This window comes from Cydia splendana, chromosome 21 (assembly GCF_910591565.1).
Source record: "Cydia splendana chromosome 21, ilCydSple1.2, whole genome shotgun sequence".
In the NCBI taxonomy this organism is placed as follows: Eukaryota; Metazoa; Arthropoda; class Insecta; order Lepidoptera; family Tortricidae; genus Cydia; species Cydia splendana.
In genome coordinates this window covers 4603747-4627172 of record NC_085980.1, presented here as the reverse complement: position 1 = coordinate 4627172, position 23426 = coordinate 4603747, and the positions used below count along the sequence as shown (strand labels likewise).

Below are 23426 nucleotides of genomic sequence, written 5' to 3'. Positions count from 1 at the left end.
ATGACTTAACTCTAGACATTAATGGGCCCCAGAGTCTAATAAACCGCTTTGTCACAAGTTTTGCAATTTTTTTTTTGTGGAATTTAATTTTAAAATTCATGATTTGTGTCGTTTTCAAGCAAAAGGCTTTATCGCTTACCATAAGGACCAAATTTGCTTGTATCTTTATACGAATAACTTATCTAATCGTCCTTATGGTAAGCGACAAAGTGGTACATTTTGCTTGAAAACGACACATTTAACTTTTAGTGTGTTACTTTGCCCGCGAGTTTTGTGTTACTTTGCCCACCTTTTTAGTAAAATCAGATGTAGTTAACAGTAAAATTAGTATTCTTAATTGGACGGTGTTAATAAATTAGCACCGTCTAATTTGCGTCACTATAGCTATCCTCCTAAAGGCCCAGCCATACAATTGAAAGAACGGCAGCGAAATTTGAACCTATAGTGTAGGAAATAGAGTTGATTTTGCGTTGTTTGAAAATTGATCGAAACAAAGCAAAAGCGACTCTGTTCCATTTGAATATGGTTTAAATTTCATCGAACTGAAGAAGTAATAAGTAGGACCTTGGGTCTTAGGAGGCTATGCTAATTACTGTTACTTTGCCCACATTGCTGGTAAAATAGGCAGTATTACTGCAATGTTCTGCCGCCAGAGTGCAGCACTAATTTGTTTAGTAAACCATACAGTAACTTATATTACGTACTAGGCCTTACACAGTTTTTTGACAAGTTTTCCTATGACATTGATGCACCAAGGCGGTTTGTTTACAGGTGGCCTACCGCGAAACGCGAAAATTGAAATTTCTTTATCTGCCTCTCTATCGATCGAATAAGCAAGAGTGATAGAGGCAGAAACCGAACTTTCGATTGTTGTGTCGGTAGATCATGTGATTGATCTAGTGACGCATGATGTGTCATTGATGTCAATGAGGTTTGTTTACAGTATGTGCTAGTGGTGCCACCTACACAGAGCTTTGCCTAATATTCCCTATTCTAACAAAGGTTTCTTCTTGTTGCAGCACCATGCCAGCCTACGACAACGCTGGCGCCACCATCTCCCTCGAGGATGTACGGGATCCAGAAGCAGGAACCGACGACTACGATGTACGTTTAAATAAACTAATGCTGTTTTATTATACTTTGCCCATGCCTCTGCCAACTTTGCCCATGCCGCTGGCAAATTTGCCCATGCCGCTGCCAACTTTGCCCAAAACCTTGGTGCACGCGGTGGCACGGTAGTTTTTTACACGTTACTCATGCCATTGTTCTCACTATTCTATTAGCCTATTGGGACGTTTGGTTGCAATTGTAGAGGTTTCCCATTTATCCAGGTGCCACTTAACCAGGTTTCACTGTAATAAACGTATTATTATTATTATTCCATATTCTAAGACTCTTCTCTGTATCTTTATTTATCTTCTCTATACTAAAATATATTTAATCCTACGTTGTTTCACAGATAACACAAAGACGACGTATCCAGTTTAAGACTCAGAAGTCCACATTAACCTCTAGAAGACAGCAAGCTGTATGCGTCAGAAGGGCGTACAAGCGATATGGTTCCAAAAGCAGCCCTAATGTCATTCTCGACGGACTGAATATGACCGTGCCTAAGGGTGCTATGTAAGTATCTTTTTATTAAACTGTAGATTAACCCCCTTATTCATACAACTTTACGGGCCTGATTTAGTGTATTATGTTTTAACCCTTTCTTACACATACATAAGTCAAAATGACAGATAAGGACAAACGATTATTAGCTTATTGACGTTTGTAGCGCGTTTATGAATAAGGGGGTACCCTTATTTCCCACAATGGCACTTCAAACATTTTCGATGAGTAAGAGCGGTTTCGCACTACGTCCGATCCGAATCCGATCCGAACCCGTGAAAATATGGTCCGTAGTAGCCGTAGAACTATTTCTATGGTAAGTTACGCACTAGATCCGATCTCCGTCATCCGATTTCTTTCCGTCATTCAACGTGTGCGGTGCGTAACTTACCATAGAAATAGTTCTACGGCTACTACGGACCATATTTTCTCGGGTTCGGATCGGACGTAATGCGAAACCGCTCTAAGTCTGACATTCGATTGCCATTTTTGAAATGTCAGCCTGGGAAAGGGTTAAGTGAAATAATACAAAGGCGTTCGAAACGTCGGGATGTATTTTAAATTCATTATACGCGATATAATCCGCTTCCGTAGTTTTATTTCATGAGTAACTAGGGTGAACTAGTATCTATAGGATACGGATAGGTCTTCAAAAATGATATTGAGGTTTCTAATATCATTATTTTCTAAACTGAATAGTTTGCGCGAGAGACACATCCAAAGTGGCAAAATGTGTGCCCCCCCCCCCCCCTGTAACTTCTAAAATAAGAGAATGATAAAACTAAATGATAACCGAAAATTGGTTTGAACGAGATCTAGTAAGTAGTTTTTTTTAATACGTCATAAATCGTAAACCGCAATTTTATTATGTTACTTGCTGCTACGGAACCCTCCATGGGCGAGTCCGACTCGCACTTGGCCGCTTTTGTATGTATAGGTAATTGAATCCCCTTCAATAATTGTTTTTTTATTGTATCTCGAAATATATCATTAAGTATAGACTTATTTTACGCCAAAACGACACAAAGTCTGGATCATTACAATAAATTATAAAAATTATAAAAAGTTTCATAATTTATCATCCAAGTCTCGAGATGAAATTGTATTTTTTCCAGAATATTACGCAAACGGTAAGCGCTCTCAATCCAATTAAAAGTCCGTTTTATTTTTACCAACCGGATATTTTAGATAATTCAGCCGGCAAGGGTTCAACCGGCGTAGCTGGTGAAAAGGGCGTAACCGATTATGAATTTAGTAAGATCAAAAACATTTGTAAAATTATTTCTTTCTCTGCAGAATCATAATTCTCTCATTCATTTTGAGCTTGTGATCTATTGCGATTGAGTCCAAAATATTGTTAAGAATTTTAAATGAATCCTTTTTCGTTGAATGATTTATGATAATCGCCCTTCGTTCTTTGATTCTTTAGCCGGATTTTAAAGTCATCTTTTTTACCCCACTCAGCTCGTAGTAGATAGGTTCTCGGATTTTAACTTATATCTTTTATAAATTATATAGTATCTTGAGATATTACACGCTGAGGCTATTAAATCATTAAAATAAAACAACATTTTTAGTACCTACAGGATTTGAAAGGAAATTCCATGTAAACCCATAAAATCGTGTTTCGGAGGTTCCGAGGCAAACTGCCGAATCCGACACAAGAACAGTCGATTTAACGGAGCCACGCCGTTTTGTCGCATAAACAGTGTTTACGTTTAGTTTTTAAGTTTACGTATGTTAGTTTGTAAGGTATTTGTAATATGGGGCTTGTTGCCTGACTTAAATTTTAAATAAATGAAGAAAATCCCTAAATATGATGAAAAACCGGGATACGTGGAAAGGGAGGAGGGAGGCCTTTGCCCAGCAGTGGGACACTCTAGGCTCATATGATGAAAAACATAAATCAACACCAACTACAACCAATCTTTTCCTTCTAGATACGGTCTCCTAGGCGCCTCAGGATGTGGGAAGACAACTCTTCTGTCTTGCATCGTCGGCCGCCGTCGGCTGAACTCTGGAGAGATTTGGGTGCTCGGAGGCCGGCCAGGGAGCCGGGGGAGTGGGGTCCCTGGACCTAGGGTCGGGTACATGCCTCAGGTAAGACGATATTTATATAATTAAACGGACTTAGTGCCAGATGGCACTCTATCAGTCAACCATATACCGTATTATAACTATGAGTAGGTATAGAGAAATAATAATAAATCAATCAATCAAATAATTTACCAAGCCCCACGGTAATCTATGAAGGCTTGTGTTGTGGGTACTTAGACAACGATACATATAATATATAAATACATTGAAAACAACTATGACCCAGGAACAAATATCTGTGTCGTCACACAAATAAATGCCCTTACCGGGACTCGAACCCGGGACCATCGCCTTCAAAGGCAGGGTCACTACCCACTAGACCAGACCGGTCGTCAAATGCTTCAAAGAATCCAGAGACGAAGTTGTTTCGAATGTAACTAAATGGCTATCAACTTCTGCATCGTCTGCGGCGTATTTACTAAACCAAGCGGTATAACTTGAAAATGGAAGAGAACATTATCTTTACCAGGAAATTCCGTTTTGCCCTTACTGCCCTCTTTCTTCTAGCTCTATATCTCTTCTTAATAATAAAAATGAAGGTCTATTTTAAACTTATTTTATTAAAGACGTCCACTTGAAACGGGCCTCTGTACAGAAAATAATTGCAAACACGAGTAACACGATGCCAGGTAGGTCTAGGTAGACATTTAAGAGGAAAGTGGAGGACCCGCGCGAAATTACAATAGGCGCGCGTCTTTCGGACGCTTCGGGCCTTCGAATCGGTCCTACGCAGAGCTCAGCCTTCGGCCTTCGGATTTAGTTAGACTCTTGTGTTTGAATACCGAAGTCGCGCATCTCGCAAATGCGTGATGTATTGTAATAATTTTGAGTAATATCTTAAATTTTATCTGTAAAGATTATTTGGGGTCATAATGATTCATTGTATCTAAATGAACTTGAATACAGCATTTGAGGGGTGTCTTTCCTGTAGCCATCGCAAATTTAAGGGAATCTAAAAGCATTTTTAAAGGTTTACAGGCGGAATATTTTTTTTCAGTACTTGAGACTCAAATGAGAAAAACGGGATATAAATTTACCACAGTCGTTACCTTTTATAGTATTGTCCACAGAAGTGACCTTTTCTAAAATATGTTTTACCCATAGGTACATCAGAAAGTACCCAACTAAGATAGTAATTAGACTAATTAGCAATAGGAACTCAAGATTGTCAAGCAGCCGTCATACGTTCTATGTATTCTATCAAAGTAACTCGCGCCGCCGCGCCGCCATAGACTCTAATGCATTATTTGAGGAGATCAGCATATATTACCAAGGTAAATGTGGTATTAAAAGAACCGTTATTGCTTTATCTTACAACTTCAGGTAATTTGCGTCAGTTTTGTGCCTTAATTTTCGCACACGGTGGCCTTAAACAAGAGCAGTGATAAAAATTCTGTAAAAACTGTCACATTTTTATATTTTAGCAGCTTATTATAATTCCCCCTGTTTTATTTTACTCATATTTCATTAAAATAAAATAAGATCTACCAAATGGCACCAATTTTACCGAAATCGGTTAATGGGCTAATGAGTTATTACTAAATGAACACTGAAAATAGGGGTCATTTTAGCTCCGAATACGTCGTGTCTAGCGCAGAATTAACGCCATCTATGTCAGCGGCACGTGCTGTTCCGAGTACTGGCTATTTTCTTCTATATATCTGTATCAAAATTATGTTTGTAGGTATTATAGTTTCGGAGATATAAGCCGCCGCGCCATAACACTTTTTCGTTACATTGGTTTTTGATCGTAGCCCCTCTACGGGTTTTTAAAGACGTTCACGTACGTTTCACGTCAAAAAAACAAACTTAGGGGCATAGCTATCAAGCTATGGTTAATATAGTACATCAAATTATGTCAAATTATGTATTTTCCATAACGTCAATATCCAGAGAGGAAAATGACTACGTTTGTATGGACAAACGGCCGTTCCCTTTCCTCTTAAATTTAGTAATTTAATCACTAGTTTCTAACAATAACTTCAGCGTCTATACTCGTAGCTGTCTTAAGCCTTTCACGCCATCCTTATTCAAACGAATTAAATAACTCATCGGTAACCCCTTTAATTGCCCCCCAATATCGGCTTTCAAAGCCTAAATGTCAAATACATACATGTTAGCTCGTGTCCATAAGACTTTCTTAGGAATATGTGTAGGTAATAAATAACCATAGGCTGCCATCCGATACGAAGCAGCAAATTTAACAAAGCTGACATGATATATGTAGGTACCTCACCTACCCCCCATTATACAGGAAACTGTACCTATTAATAAAGTAAGAGATATGTAAAGTAGGAATGTTAAAATAAATTATTAAAAAAAGGAGAAGGGAAGAAAGGGACGAAAGAAAATAAAATTATAGGAAGAAAAAAGAGGCATAGTTAAAGCAGTATTACCTCTGATTACCTACACATTCTGTTTCTGCGCAAACTTTTCAAGCATATGGCGCCATATATTGGGGATTGACACTAACATTTTCAATTATACTTTTAATACTTCAAAAAACTTCAAAACTTCAACCTAACTTCTTCTCCTTCTTGGGAGGTCGCGGGTTCAAACCCCGGCTCGTACCAATGAGTCAGATGGCAGCCGCTTTCGTAAAAACTAGTGCCTACGCCAATTCTCGGGATTAGTTACCAAGCGGACCTAGGCTTCCATGAGCCGTGGCAAAAAGCCGGGATAACGCGAGGAAGATGGCGATGACTCCTAACTTCTGAAAGAGTTAATTTGATAAAACGCTCGTTTCATTCGTTTCCATGCATTCGTTGCTAATAAACATTTAAATTAATTCATGAATACATAATGAAATCCCACAAAATCTGCAAAACTTACGTTTTGCTTACCACAATGAACTAATTCGTTTGTTACGCAATTTTATTTTTAATTACTATGCACTTTAGATCTAAAATTGAGTGGACACAGGTCACTGGCTTTTAACATTTTGCGTGTATTTGGTCACTTTTAGTCCTGTCACTGCGGCATTAGCGATTCAGTGGGAATCGATACCGAATACGATCCATTAAGGCCGCCTGTTCACCGGCGACCCGAGGCGACATTCGCCCGGATGTTGCTGGCTATGACGTGTATACACGTCGCGTTACAATGTATTTCCGTCCATTTACAAATTTACATGCCTATGTTGAAGGTGGATTTTACTGGAGAATTGTGTCCAGATTGTATGGGATAGAATGTACTAGTGTGTCATCGTCATGTTGAGGGTAGATGAAAACATTACACGATTGAATAATGTAGGTTAAAGCACAGAATAAATAATAGTACTAGGTACAGAAGACTCCACTCTCTAACAAAACGCGTCTGTTACGACCAGGACAGATATGGCCGCTAGGTGGCGACAGCGCCACGCGCGGCTTATGGCTAGCCACCAAAATTGGTGTGGAACGGATGTACTTTTAGCTACCTGTAGCAAAGCAACGAAATCGCGGAGTGAGCCACGCCTGGTTAAAGTCAGGTCGTTCAGTATCTGATCCAGGTGTTTTTGCATTTGGTTGGTTAACCAATAAATGTTATAACTACCCGAAAATGTACAAATTTATTTAAATACTTACCTAAAGATACAGACTATAGTCTGGCCTATAACCGCGAAAATCGAAGTTCGCAAATTGCGGGCATTTTTCTCTGTCACTCTAATTACACCTTCATTGGAGTAAAAGAGAAAGATCCTCGCAATTTGCGAATTTCGGTTTTCGCGGTAGCGCCCCTGTTATCGGACCGTGAACAGTTCCCTAAATTTAATACCAAACAACGGTGGTGAGCGAACGTATTTTATAGGCAAATGTTTAAATTACTGGCGAGTGTTACGGATTAGCTGTGGATTCACTTCGTGGTTGTTCACTTGCTTTATGGACGCGGTTTGAATTGGAAACAACGGGGTGTAAATTGCGTTGCTGGAAAATATCGAGTTGATAAAGTTGGTTGAGTCCGGAGTTCTTGTATTTTATGTTTGTTTGTTTGTTTTTTAATTTTGTTTGTACACCTGTAAAGGTAGAGTCTTGGTGAATCCATGTAAAATTGTTACAATAGTAATTAGGGGTTGTGCACAAATCACGCGAGGCGTTTACGGCTACTTTTTGACCCCCCCTCCCTCTTGGTGATATTTGGTGAGGTTTTTGGCTACCCCTCCTAGTTTCGTTCACTGTAGAAAAATACACGTGAGGTTTCCTTATACCCCCCTCCCCCAACGTGATCTATCGTGATTTTTTCGTGGACCCCCCTCCCCCTATCGAATCTCGCGTGATTTGTGCACAATCCCATACTGGCAATGTAACCCATTTTTCACAAACAATAAAGATTATATGAGGAGCACCCTAAACCGGCGAGCGTGTATGAGGAATGTTATGAAAGTGAAGGAAGCGAAAGAGGTAGGTATGTCAGGATCGTACTTACTCACTGCTGTGGCGCAACGACCCGAAGTGGATCTTGGCCTCCGACACCAAAGACCGCCATGCTACTCTGTCCAAAGCCGTTTCTTTCCAGTCGACGACGCCGAGTTCGCTAAGGTCTTTCTGCACTTCGTCTCTCCAATCAGTATGTCAGGATCGTTGCAAGTGGAAATCCGTGGTCTCTGCCTACCCCTCCGGGAAAGAGGCGTGAGTATATGTATGTATGTATGCATACATTTTGTACCTACGCATTATTTAAGTATTCCTTATTGCTACATAGTGTCTTCAAGCACTTAGGTCAAAGAAAGTCGTATTTGGCCTTTTTATGTCGTATGCAAACACAAATATTTTCAAACTCGAAGGGTAGGATGACATCTGTCATCTCTATATAATTTATAACCTAAAAACGCCAATATCGCAAAATTGTATTGAAAGGACATGTCATGTACACTATGTACACTTCGAGTTCGATATTAGGTATAGTACTTAGGTACACGGAAAGTAATAAATCATTGTATAAATAATCGATTCCTAGACTAAATAAAACAGTAAAGTACCTAATAAATGGGTTTAGGTAAAGGAAAAACAATTTACGCGCTCAAAAAATAAATCTTACCTTCGTTTTATCTTGACAAGCCAAAATAGGTAACTTTAGGTTTAATATTAGCTAATAAATAAATACGCGTTCGAAATTTCAGCGGTAAGGAAATTAAATTTGTGGTAAATTGCTGGTTTCGAATAAAGGTGCGCCCACACCACAGCTAACTTATGTGGAGCAACAGCAACACTGTACAACACGGCAACATTAGGTACTTAACTTACCTACTTTTGCTTACTAAGTAACTATAGTTGGTCAAACCAATTTCTCAGTCAGTAAGAACCAGGAAAACTATACTCATCCTTTTCTTTAGTATGATTTTCTCTGTCTATGATTGAAATGAGACAGTCCTTTGACAAACTATATTTAGTTTACTGTTTTACAGTGTTGCTCCACAAAAGTTAACTGAGGTGTGGATGGCTTAAATGACATTCTGAAAAAAAATCATTTTTAAAAATATATCTATTGCAGGCGGCTTAGCACGGTCGCGTTTTTATCCCTTGTCACCATGCCTGTCACGTTCTAACAAGTATGTAAGTGCGAAAGGGACGCGCATAGTGATAGTCGATAAAAATGGAACCGTGCTGAGCCCGCAGGTTGTACGACTTGTACTTAAATGATACCAATTGATGGTATGTCTGTATCTGTATTCGGTGATTATATCGGGTAGGTAGGTAATTCTATTCTGTTCGAAAGTAGATTCAGACTGCATTATAGTAATCTAAAACCTAACATAGATTTTAAATTTGTGTTATTTATTGAACGATGCCAAATAAATATAGAGCCTACACTCGTTTAAATAATACAGAAATTATACACCTCCATCTAGGAGATGTGGTGAGGACGACTAAAAACAATTTTGAATGACTCACACTACAACGATCCGCAAGCATTACGTGATCACCGATCATCTGTCATAGAGAAATAAGGGCCGGAAGCCACAACCCGGTCCCGGTCCGTTCTAGCGTGATTCAAATTTTAATCGTCCTTTTAATATAAGAATGTTAGCTTAGAGTTTAGACGGACTATATCTTCTTCCTCGCGTTATCCCGGCATTTTTGCCACGGCTCATGGGGGCCTGGTGTCCGCTTGACAACTAATCCCATGATTTGACATAGGCACTACTTCCAACCCAGAGGGGAAACTAGGCCTTATTGGGATTAGACGGACTATACAGGGTGATTCATGAGACGTGAGCAGGACTAATCCTGCACACTCAGTAACTGATAATTGACCGATCACCGTCGTATTTAGGTGAAACAACCACACTTTTTCCTATTTTTTTAACTTTTTGGTGAGGGCAAATTTAATCCTCTACAATCATGGTCACCCTACAAGACCTAATTAATAAGCATAAAACCTCTTTATCTTTTTGATTACGAAGAAAATAAACTGTCAAACTTGAGTGAGATACGAGTTTTCAAAAGTAACCAGACGGCGATGACAGTGGTGACATTCAATTTGACACAGAATATCGGTAGTTTAATATTCTAATTTTAGGGTGACCACGCATGTCGTAAATAAATTAATATTTTTTTTTTAACACGACTAGAAAATTAACGTAAACCTCACTAATACTGATACGAAAGTGTTGCTTATAATTTACGAAATGCGCAGTATTAGTCCTGCTCACGTCTCCTGAATCACCCTGTATAATTGTAGTAAAGTACGAGTATTTACACCCGTCGCTATTAATATAACATGAATTCTAAGGATTCTAGAGCATCTATTAATAATTACCGTCGATATTATGTACATTCTATATAATATCGGGTGAGCACAGCGTCTCTGCATAGTTAATATTCGCAATAATTATGTACCAATTCCAATAACATTTATGTATATTACAGCTTACTACAGCTTAGGTACTATGTATGTATTTTATTTGTTTCGGGCGTTATCGTTATTTCTATTTTCGGTACATTAAAACGCTGTAATTGTGCGTAATAAAAATGCATTTATATTGGTACTTAAGATGATTTGGTAAATCGGACGATATATATGTTACTGAATCAACGGAATTCAGAATTACAAAAATCCAAATTTATACCAAAATGCTACTTTGCTAATCCGCGAATTACCAAAGCAAAGCAAATTTTATTAGTCTTTTCGCAGATTAGCAAAGTAATGTTTTGGTATTAATTAATATGGATTTCCACAAAGTAATGCCTGATTCTATTCATTATTTAAAATTTAGAATGGTCTTGACAGTTTCATGTCCGTGTATGTGGCCCCTCTACAATTCAATACCTACCTACTCCATAGCATGGTATAATAATATACTCCGCCTGGTACTCCATTCCCGTCTTTTCTAGGTCACCTAACTGACACAAGCCTACGTCATCATGCGACAGCGCTATATGATAATATGCGATAGCGCTATATATAGCGGCCATGTTATTGTGACGTAGGCCTGTGTCACTCTGGGAATAGAAGACCATGTTTTATTAGACCATGCTCCATAGCAAGTGATAGGGTTCATAAAGGCCATTTTTGGAATTTTTGTTAAGTCATACTTTAGCTTACCCTATTGTTAATGTTACTAATTTAGATTGGCCTTTACACTTAATTAATCGCTGTCAATATTGAGAATCTCCTCAATTTTGAGTAGATGTTACTTTCTGGTTAAAAATCATTTATTTACATACAAGATATATACAGTCCTACTACTAAACGAAATTTTCATGAATGACGTAAAAAATACGAAGAAGATTATTAAATAATTACAATATAAGAATGTTTAATTCATAAAGTGAAGGTTGCTCTTCAAAATATGGCAGAAGTCGAAGTGATTCTTCTGTTATAGATAATCTATGGAGCTATTTCCTCAGTAATAATAGATTTGGATGCAGAGGCACGGCGCATTGCACTTGCATGCAATAATTGCTTTGGGTGCGGGTCATTGTTGTGATATTAAATTAATTAATTCATACTTTATGAGTAACCTACCTACGAATTAGTGAGGCAGAGAACCTTGAAATTGGTATTAGTTAGCAAAACTAACTATATTACAGGTTGCCCTAATCGATAAAAACTTTCAGCTCTACTTTTTTTGACTTGTCATTGACAGAGCGTCCATCTTCACCTAAACCTTAATTGTAAATTTCGTAAAAGACTGAACGTGTTAAAAGTACAGTTTCCTAAGGATCCGAATTGCACATGTGACTTTTGTGATACCGGCTGATTTAGACGACGCGCGAACTCGCATGCGATTTTAGTTACATTGCGGACTGTTGGTTACGTCCAATTCAGCCGACCGATCAAAACCCGCAATGTAATGAAACTCGCATGCGAGTTCTCGCATTGTCTAAATGAGCCCTAAATGACAAAAAATCTAAAAAATTCTAAAATTAAAATCTGCTATTCTTATTTAAATATTTTTATTGTTCTCAGGAAGTGGCGCTGTTTGGCGAGTTCTCCATCAGAGAGACCATGATCTACTTTGGCTGGATAGCTGGTATGACGACGAGCGAAGTCGATGAGAGAGTTGACTTCCTGCTGACCCTGCTTCAGCTGCCGCATCCCACCAAGTCAGTACATAGGGTCTGAGGGGCTACCGCGAACCACGTTCGACGTGTTGCCTCTCTATCGCACTTGTAAATTCGTACGTAAGTGTGACAGGGAGGCAACACGTCGAACGTGGTTTGCTGTAGGCCCTCTGGGGTCGGCGGCGGCGGTCGCGAGCTGCATGCGGCTCTTTGGAGTTGCGTTGCGGCTCTCCAAGACACCCATGATAGACTCAAATAAAGTTTCATGGCTCTTTGAGGTTTTTAAAACTGATGATTTCTTACTGCGGTTGGCTATTCTTCAAACGTTTGCCTTTCCGCGCGAAGCAACTCGAGGCATTGCGGCGGCGAGCGTGTTTGACTAGCGTGAGACACACACACATACAGTCACTTTGCGCGGAAATTTCATGGCAAAGCGAGTCGTTTTGTGTGCAGCCTAGTTGTTTTCTGATTACACCCAAAAGCCCGAGTTTCGCTTTTGACAACCTAGATAATTCAGAGGATTGGCGTAGACAGAGGTTTTACAAAGTCGACTACCTTACTGGAAGGTTTGGAAACTGAGCTATTTATATTTTAACTCTCTAACTGATCAAACCATATTAGGCCAACCAAACCAAATAAAACCGCATTAGGAACATGTAAACAACATACTTAGCTCTAAATTGTGCATGCGTCCTTGTAACAAATTAGCAAAAGGGCGTATCTGCTAATAGTTCCGTATCAGTCCGTATCAACGCCCGTCATTTCGCAGACCTAGCTATTATCCACAGCGTCAGAAGCTAATGCGAGGTAATCTGATTGGCAGATCAGCGGTAATTGAACTAATCTAATGTACAGCCGGTTGGTAAGGCACGTATGTAGTCTATGTTTACTAAAGCGCTGACATAAATGAATTAGAAATTGACACTTATGATTGAGTGTCATAATAAAATTGCGGCAATAAATATGGCGGTGAATGTCACTTATTTTCAAGGAAATTGGCAGATACAGCGGTGACTTGCTTTACTCGAAAAAACCTATTCTTTCAACCATTCATTTTGTTTACCCTGCTGGAAGAGCGGGGTCTCCTGCTCCTGACACAAGTAATAATTACTTACTAGGAGGTATTCATTTTCATTTTAATTCATAGTAATTTAAATAGTATTTTTTCTTATTTACTCGTAATGCATGTTAATTATAAGATGTAATGTTTTGAAAAAATGTGTCCCGTCGAGTTTGTTGCCGGTCCCATATTGGGATACCCTCCTCCAGTTGAGGGGGGACTTAAATCCTCTCGAGGCAGTGGTGTAGGGTTGGAGCCGGTGTAGCTTTATTTGACGTTCATAAGCGCATTGTTATATGCCTACTTGAATAATAAATTACCTTATCTTTATTTTCATTCATAATTTAGCCTGCTGTCCATTTCCAATAGGTACCGAAAATTACTGTTTAACAAGTATTACTTTCCAGGCAAGTGAAGACCCTGTCAGGAGGTCAGAAAAGAAGAGTATCCTTGGCTGCGGCTCTCATCCATGAGCCTGAGCTGGTGATCCTGGATGAACCCACCGCTGGAGTCGACCCTGTACTGCGACAAAGGTACTTACATAAAATTTACAGAAATAGAGGTACAAAGGCGAACTGCCTGTCCGCTGTGTCCAAAGTGAGAGAGTCGTAAAAATCCTTACTTTAAACCGCACTTAAAAATGGAGTAAAAGTGCCCAGTTCATCCTAGTTTTAAAGTCAAATTACCTACTTTCACATTTTAAAATTTAAATTGTGGCTACATGAATGTACTAATACTGCCACTACTGCCAGTTAAGTTCCGTAAAACGGGGTGAGTAGGTTTCGCGGGGAGAGTTGGGTTATGAATGGGGAGAGAAGGGTTGAGAGGGGGGTGAGAGGGGATTTTAAGGCTACTGCTACAAAAATAATGTATTCCAATTTAAAATGGAGCTATAGTAATACGCATAATAAAAAAAAATCGATCCAACAATCTTCCAAAATCACCTTTGTATGAAAACCCCTCTCACCCCAAATACGAGGCACTACGGGGTGAGGTGGTTTTTCCTCTTTATCGTCGAAGTTATGAAATGGAACTACCCAAAATAAAATAAAACTAAAATACAAACGTCCGGAACACTTATTATATACACCATTCAGTTTTCATGTGTAAAAATAAAATGTTATCGAGGTTTGAATTTCAGTTTTGAGCCTACTCACCCCATTTTACGGTATATAAAAGTTTTTTAGAGACCACTTGAATTTTTATATTTTTCCTGAATATAGGTGGACGAAGTCGACGACTGTCAGTACGATAACTTCTTTATTTTGTATGAAATAGGTATCTACTGAAATGTGACGTCACTTCCCAGTCATTTCAAATAATTTTAGGTACTCGTTGAAGAGCTTTCTGATTTAGATGTTAAATAGTAATTGTTTTTAAAAATGACTGTGTTCTACTGTAGGTAGGTACTATAACTCTCTTGCGCTTTTATTCATAAAGATGTGAACTAATTTAATTTAACTAATTTTCAACCGGTGTAAATGCGTCTCTTGGAGTAAATGCGTCTTTTGAAGATATCTTCCGAACACAACATTATTATAACTATTATAGCCGTCTACGCTAAATGTTCAGTTACCACACTTCGAATAGGGAGGGTTACAATAGTTCTAAAATGTTCCATTTAGGAGAAACGTGCCTCAGTGCCTTTAGTTTAATCTTTATTTTATTATTCTCTTTTTTCAGCATTTGGGATCATTTAGTGGAGATTACCAAAGGAGGCAGGACCACAGTAATCATCACAACCCATTACATCGACGAAACAAAACAAGCTAATATGGTAAGTATCATAAATATCATTAATCCCGGTCTAAGCAAAGAAGCGTATAGGTGTTACATTTCTGTTTTTGAACGAACGTTGTTTTGCCATGAATTTTAATTTATAATTTCATGCATATCATGCAATTATATAGTAACAGCACCAGTCATGGGACATTTAAGAGGAAATTTGGAGTATTTATGATATTTCCCTTGTACATGTAAATGGTCTTCCGCTTAGCGTGTTAAAAGATGAAAGTCCTATCCGCCTTTCATGTTTTAGGCGTGTTGTATCAAAGATACTGCAATGAGTTTCCACATAATTAACAAATTAAAACTATGCTTTTTTTCTCCAGTCATGGACACCAAAGCTCCAGTAATGGGCCCCCGGTAATGGACGTGGATCCAGTAATGGGCACCCTATAATGGACATTGCTCTATCAGTATAAAATATTGAAATGGGGAATAAGTTATGGCAAAAAAATCAATTTTTGGTATAAGCTTTTATCGCTGAATGTATTTTTCTTTCCACAGCCAATTATTATGGTATTAGATTCATCGAGACAATTCTAATATACCCAAACACAATTAGTTAGGGTTTATTGCGATAAAGTTCCCATGGCCACCTCCTGTCTCCATCATCAGATCAAGTCCATGTTATCATAATATTGCATTATCATCCGATTTGCATACTTAATTACGTACTTACACAAAATTTCAACTGAATCGGAAATCGAAAAGTGGGTCAAATTCAGCTACCAAGATTTGACCCACACTAACTAACAAGGCAAGTTAAATAAAAGTTTGGAAAAACTATATTAATTTATCCTAAGTCCGAGAATACCTCCTGGTTGACATACTTCGTAACTACATTTTACTTCTGTATTGTTTAAAACATGAAATTATGGCATGGCAAGCATCATTATGTCAATTGTCCCATCATAGGAGGTATGCAGTTTTACAGCTCCTATAATGGGATTGGGCCAAATACCACTATTTTTTTACATCTGTGGAGTCACAACATAGTGTGTTGTATACCTTATCTCATGGTAAATGCAATTAACAAAACACATTCTAGTTTTCATCAAGTATTCATTAATTACAATTTAATAAATTAACTCACCTCTCTTAGCGAAGTTGTTAAGAATTTTTAGTGATATTTTTTTTCAGTGGCACGGCAACTTTTGGGTTGACGCACATTTCTTAAAAAATAACCGAATTTAATAAAAATTCAAACATAATCAGCTCTAAGACTCTTATTTATGATAAAAATATATCCAGTGTTTATAAACTACTTTTATATACTTATTTTAGGGGAATTGTGTTTTTTTGTCCCATTACTGGTTCCGTGTCCATTATAGGGTATACTACTATATACATAATTATTTTCCAATCCGATTTAGTAAAGTTACTTGTGCAAGCGCACATGTCGACGCGTAGACTCAAGCCTAACACATTACATGCCTCAAGATAACCAATATTATGAGCATATTACATGCACCGTGCGCAAGAGTCTCTGTGGTCACTTTGAAATACGAAAGATTACCGTTTATTTTTTGTTCCTTGTCTTCTAGATTGGCTTGATGCGAGGGGGCCGCTTCCTCGCCGAAGAAGCTCCCAGCGAGCTGCTTCGTCGCTACCAGGCTGACAACCTTGAGGATGTGTTCTTGAAGCTAGCAGTTCTGCAGAACAGGGGCAAGAGGCGCCGCTCCACCATCCTGGAAGATATCGTGAAGAAGGTGGAATTGCCGTCTTTGCCGGTGAGTAGCTTTTAAAAGTAAATTGAATGACGCTTGCACTCGGCGCATGTCGCTTGCACATGTTTGCGCGGGCTCAAACTATCAAGCGCGGTCACTTTAAAACCGTTTTCGGTAACACCTAGTTTAAAAGATGAATCTTGCTAGAACGGTCCTTGCCCGGGTCGGGAAGTCCGACGCATCGTTTCCTATAGAAATCACTTTAAAGACACTTCACCTACTTAATCTTTCTGGTTTGACCCATTGATTGACTGGTAGAGAATGCCTTAAGGCATTTGTACCTTTATGTATTGTGCAATAAAGATTAAAATAATTAAATAGAAAGCATCACTTGATCACCGAACACCCGTCATAACACAATTTGCGAAAAAAAGTAATGAGATAGTACTTACCTCATTTTAAATGCTACAAAACTTAATTGGAAACGAGGTATAAGCGTGTGTAGATAATTTAGATTTCCTGACTTCTGCTTTCTACTTCTGCCACTACTAGCTATTAAAAGTGTATATTCAAATTAATTTAAAAGAGGTACATAACTGCTGAATATCATCTCGTATGATATCCCTCGCAATTAGACACTAAAACTTGTCAGTTCTTGCAAAATGTTCTAAATTTCCTTACCATCCAGGACCCCGCTGTAATCGATCTAGAAGAGGACATCGGCGAGATCTCCGGAGAATTCGGTGATAACGTTTCCATGAGCAGCAAAGGCCGCGTAGTCGTCACCCCAGTCGTCGCTCCCTTAGAGGCCTTGCCTCCGGAAGATGACCCTCCTATCGGCTGTCTAGAGAGAATCAAGCCGATGAGATGGAGGCACATGAAAGCATTACTGTGGAAGAACTTCTTGACTCTCTTTAGGAATTACGCGTAAGTTTTTTTAACTCAGTTGTTTCGAAAACGTTGCCTTTTTGGAAAATCTTATCTTTTACTATTTTTGTTTAATGCTTACTACAATTATAATACACGTGAGTTTAGGTATAGTAAGTGACTTTGTAAGTCAAATATCTAAGAGTCAAATAGGTCGGTACTTAGTAAGAAAATGTAAATGAAATTTTCCAAGAATGCCAGTGAGACCGATATTGCTTATTTTAAATAGTATATTTAAATATGTCAAAGCTATTAGATTTAGAAACGATTCGTGGCAATTAGCAACTTTGTATTACAAGTCATAACGAAGTAATTACTACCTACAGGCAAACACCATAATTAAGATGATGGTGATAGACGAGAATTACAAGAGCTGTGGTGATAAATCCTGAGCTACTTGGAGAATAAAATGTAACAAAGAGGGCGTTCCGACCCATCGTATTCGAGAATTTAACGAACCAACCTTCTAGACAAACTATTTGGAAGCGGCTCGCGCCACCACTACGATCACTCGTACTTCGTTCGTTTCATTAACTTCAACTAGAGTCTGTGCGGAAAGAGAAGAGTCGTGGAAAGTAAGGGAGACTCTTCTCGTTCCGCACAGACTCTAACCTTTTTTATTTTATCTTTCCTCTCTTTCCAGCCTCCTCGCCTTCATCGTCGTCCTCCCGGTCTCGCAAATGGTCCTCTTCTGCATCGCCGTCGGCCACGACCCCCAAGGCCTGCCCATGTGCGTTGTCAATCACGAGCTTGGAGAAAACAACACCAACACGCCCTGTGACTGGGACAAGACGTGTCCGTTGGATACGGAGACCTATGAGTGGAATTTGAAACGGTTCAGCTGCCAATATTTGGACTTCTTTGCGAAGCGACAGCCTAACCAGGTGAGTCTTATAGAATTGACCTAAGAAAACAACACTATCACGCCCTGTGACTGGGACAAGACGTGTCCGTTGGACCCGGAGACTTATGAGTGGAATTTGAAACGGTTCAGCTGCCAGTATTTGGACTTCTTTGCGAAGCGACAGCCTAACCAGGTGAGTCTTATAGAATTGACCTAAGAAAACAATACCAACACGCCCTGTGACTGGGACAAGAAGTGTCCGTTGGACACGGAATCTTATGAGTGGGACGTGCAACGGTTCAGCTGCCAGTATTTGGACTTCTTTGCAAAGCGACAGCCTAACCAGGTGAGTCTTATAGAATTTACCTAAGAAAACAACACCAATACGCCCTGTGACTGGGACAAGAAGTGTCCGTTGGACCCGGAGACTTATGAGTGGGACTTGCAACGGTTCAGCTGCCAGTATTTGGATTTCTTTGCGAAGCAACAGCCTAACCAGGCGAGTCTTATAGAATTCACCTATACGGACAAGTCTAAGACAATGCTATTAAATGAGGTTTTCTGAATCAAAATGCAAGATATTAGTAATCAAATCCAAATGAACGCTATTAAATATTTATCATTTAAAACAGGGGTCTCCAAACTTTTTATGAGGGCCATATTGGGGAGGGTGTCTGGTTGCTGCTGTTAGGAACTCTTCCACTCTTATTGAATGGTGAACCCCTGGAGCCTGGCTCCCGCGGGCCGGGCAATGGCACTTGCCTTGGGTGTCGGCGGGACGGATTGGAACGCGTCGCGGGCCGGATTTGGCCCGCGGGCCGGGGTTTGGAGACCCCTGATTTAAAATCATCACTTAAAACTTAATAAATAATCCTACCAGCCAACATGAGGAAACAACAAGAATTGTGCAACAAATAAGTTTGCCACTAATGTAGATAAAATGAAACGTTCTCATCAGTTTTTGACAAATAAAGATAGCCTTTACGAGCCGGTGTGGTGAAAATTTTATTTCCCTTTTATGCATGAGAGAGGCTTGGGCCCAAGCATCGGGATGTATCTGAGTAAATACACCAATAAAGGCACAGCCGTATGTACCCTTTTCTCAAAGCTATTCAGGGCATTTTCGACCCCTATCTACCTTATTTATGGAAATACCTATTCGCTTAAATTTTCAGTGACCAAGAGGGCATAATACAACTTTAGATACGAATATATTATTATTCTCAATTACATTTACGTTGATAATATATTATTATTATGAGAGAAGTATGTAACGTAGTTAGTAGGCGTTCAACTAATTTATATTTCTAGCAATAAACACTCTTGCGTGCAAAGAGTCTGTAACCATTTTCCGACACCTTATTAGCCTCAGATTTATGGCGTATATATACTATGTATACTATACGATCTATTTTCTGATATAAGCCAGGGATATACTAGGGGTGAAATGTCGGCGACAAGTCAAGCGAAATCGAGCGATTTAGTTTGCCATATCTGTTGACTTCACGCGAATTTAAGTCGGTAGCCCTGGTAGCCACGTCAGGCTAAGTTGTGCGACTTCGCAAAACTTCGTCTGTTATACTGGCAACATCGCACTTATGGAAGGTACAGGTAAGGAATACAATTTCCACGTATCAAAAAGTGTCCATCAAAAAACCTTAAATAGGTGGCGCCAAATACGTAGAATATTTGATAAAAAATTGCAAATCATTGACAGTGCACTTCACTTCCTCGCCTCCTCTTAGCTACTCTAGCGCTACTCTGAAGAGATTTGGAACTATATAGCTGACAAAGTGTGCAGCTTTTGCAACAGCTCTGCCATAAAAGATAGTCGTCCCTTCTCTACCGTCCATTATCGCACTATTTATGACACACTCTGGCAACGTGTGTCGCGCGTTGTTGTCGAAGGAATTCAGGGAACGTTACCCCACTTCGCCCAACGTCGCTGCGTGTCGCGGGACATTTTTCGCCTAATGTATCCCTGGTTTTAATGTTACTCCCCAGGAAACTACCACTATGCATTAACAAAGGCGAAGTTACGGTTCTTTTTTGCAACGGAGACGGGTCATTAGTTTCCCGATGTTAATGTCCTTGCTTTGTATTATTTATTTTATTCCTTTCTTCATTCGGATACAAGACTAACAATATCAAAGCGTTACAGCTACGATTGATCTCAAAAAAATGTCTCGTAAAAATGATTTATGTATTTGTAAAGCTGCTAGGATCATTTTAACTATACGTATAAAGTACGTGCGGCTAAGATGCCCCTGGTTCTTAAGCTTTCCTACTTTAATAATTTCATACTTTTATAAGCAGACATCGTAAATTTTATAGCATTTTCGGTGCAGCGGAGTGGTGTTAACGGAATTGATATAAACAATTTCAGCCCTAATGATTAATTAGCGTTAATTACGTTAATATCAGCCTTAATTTACCATTTCAGTTGGAATGTCTCTTTAACCTCTTATCTGTGTATAATAAGGATCCTGTGTAAAATAGTCTTGCAAAACGATATTTAACATAATTCTAATAATAATGTCTTTTATTTTTGAAATTGATAAAAAGTATTTTTTGATTAATTGCAAACTATTAAATAACAAACCTACTTAAACTAGAGCTGTTATGTAGTTGTTTTTCTGTTTTATGCTTTGGTTGTAAAAAAATCCTTTAACCCGCATAAATGTCAATGTGGTTCAGTGAAGGGGGCGGACAGAAAATCAGCGCTGCGCAGGCAATTTCTAATGAAATGACTGACGCAGCGTATGCTGAACCTTTTGTCGAGAAGCCAATTTTTAAAATCTTAATATTTTTGTAACCTGTCTTTTTTTGTGTTGCAATAAATGGTTTCTTATTCTTATTCTAAGTTATCTTTTGCATTTTCTAGAGAAACATTTTTTCTGCGTTCACAACCTAGATTCGAAGTTTGAACCCACGATTTTAACCACTCGTAATTCTGAGTTTAAATAACCCAAAAGTTGATGGTTTTTCGAAAAAAAGTAAATGGTACGATTATTTCTGAAAACCCTACCTACCAACAGTAAATACCTACATGTGAAAGGTTAAAATAAACTTTCACGACGCCTCTCTTTCAAATACTCCTGTTACCCTGTTGTGTCCCGTGTGTGTGTTGTCCTGTTGTGTTGTGTTTTCATTGGCTCCAAATAACTTTACCCCTTTTTCCAGATCTTTTACCCAACGAAGGAAGTAGTGATGGACGCAGCCTACCACGGCAAATGCCGCGTGGTGCTGATCTTCCAAGCCAACTTCTCCACCAGCCTCATGGACCGGCTCCGGGACCCGCGACATACCACCGATATCGAAATTTACAACTCCGATATTGAAGTACATTTGGATGATACAGGTACGGTATAAACTTTCTTTGTCACCTACGTCATTATCATCACTATCTTTGCAGATAGTTGCAGCGACTAAAGAGGTATTTTGAGGAGGTAAGTAGTATACAGCCTACATCTGGCCTACATCGACTGCGATGTCTGTAGGGACCAATGGCCGATCGGCATTTCTTGCCGCATCGATCACAGATGTGTCTTGGCTCCTGGGGTGGTCCAGCAGCTCTGCGAATTCGTTTCTGCTTAAGTTGGTCCAACCAGAGCTTTTGGAAGTTTTTTTTAACCAATAGCGCTGCCGTATTTCATTTTGTGTCTACTACTAGTCACATACAGTACCAGCACATTTCCCGATAGGTATGCCCCAAACCTCGTTAGCAAAACTTTTAATGTATGTGAGTGTTAGTTATTAAAAGGCATCTTATATAATCAATTTCAGCAGCTGTTTAAAAGAAAGGTGTATTAAAATGCTGAGAGGGGCACCATTCTAGAAATGTAATAAGATTTTCAATTCGTATTTAAATGTAATGTCATGCCATGTTTATACAACATTTACAAGTATTCTGTTATTGCGAATACTGAAGTAAATTTCTTAGTATAATTGAGTTAGTCGAGTGTTAAGTTGGTTTTGAAATGAGTTCATACAGCTGAATATAAATATGCAAATTTGACTAAAATATCTAGACTCTCAATTGGGTTAATATTTTCGTTGAATTGTTTTTCAGTATTTCATTAGCTCTCTTAAATTAAGTAGAAACATCTAGACGTCTTCTTCAAAACTAGATACATAAATAGTTTTTGATTAAAAGATTAAAACCAGATAATAAATACTATATTTTAAACCGAGGAGGGTATGAATCCGCGACCTTTGCTGAAGTCAATTCTTTTAAGCAATTTCGCTATGGATTGCCCTTACATGGCCTTACACTATAGTTGGCCACCAATACTTACAGTTCCTTCACTACAACGATCACCTCGATATGTGAATGTGACGCAAGAAGTGTCATATACTTAGTGAAGTACCATCCAATAGTTTATTTTTTGATACTTTGTGCAATTTTCCATATGGATAAATAGTCACTTCTTACATTATTGTATAAGGAACGAAATTTTCAATTATACTAAAATGGAAACTTCTATTGTATCTTGAGATTAATCTTAAAAACTTCCAAGAACTTTACCAAGTTTTATAAACTTTCCGTCACTTGTCGTGTTTCTTAAACTCACTTACGTTATTGAGAAATCGTCAGTAACAATACGCTGGCTCAAAAAATCATTCGTTTCTAACATGAAGCAGGAAAATCTGCTATAAAACTGCAGTTTTTAATTACAATGAATAAATGAAAAAAATACATGAAGGAGATATCGGAGAACGAGGTCCAAACTAAGCTACCTACGTTAATTAGAAAATTCTCAGCAAACTACTTAGCTTCGCTGGCCGCTTGATTAACTATAACCGTTTTAGACTATGTTATTTCTAGAGCCCTATTTCTCGTGTATCTTGTCCCTCCCCCTAAGTGTTTTTACACCTTCCTATTTCCTATCGCAGAAATAGTGCCCTAGAAATAGTTTAGTGGCCCGTAAAACAACTCTTGTGAATCT

The 23426-nt window shown here is 38.7% G+C and overlaps 1 protein-coding gene across 1 annotated transcript in view; it reads left to right on the top strand.

Annotated features, from left to right (window-relative positions):
• Nucleotides 1-1016: 1016 nt before the first annotated feature.
• The window catches only part of LOC134801261 (ABC transporter G family member 20-like), a 58193-nt gene continuing 35783 nt past the window's right edge, over nucleotides 1017-23426 (top strand). Inside the window, exons 1-10 of the mRNA XM_063773791.1 lie at nucleotides 1017-1104; nucleotides 1460-1623; nucleotides 3552-3711; nucleotides 12100-12236; nucleotides 13662-13787; nucleotides 14938-15031; nucleotides 16584-16769; nucleotides 17395-17633; nucleotides 18277-18517; nucleotides 21661-21838. Of these exons, the coding sequence (XP_063629861.1) occupies nucleotides 1024-1104; nucleotides 1460-1623; nucleotides 3552-3711; nucleotides 12100-12236; nucleotides 13662-13787; nucleotides 14938-15031; nucleotides 16584-16769; nucleotides 17395-17633; nucleotides 18277-18517; nucleotides 21661-21838 (1606 nt within the window). The 5' untranslated portion in view covers nucleotides 1017-1023. The remainder of the gene's footprint in view (nucleotides 1105-1459; nucleotides 1624-3551; nucleotides 3712-12099; nucleotides 12237-13661; nucleotides 13788-14937; nucleotides 15032-16583; nucleotides 16770-17394; nucleotides 17634-18276; nucleotides 18518-21660; nucleotides 21839-23426) is intronic.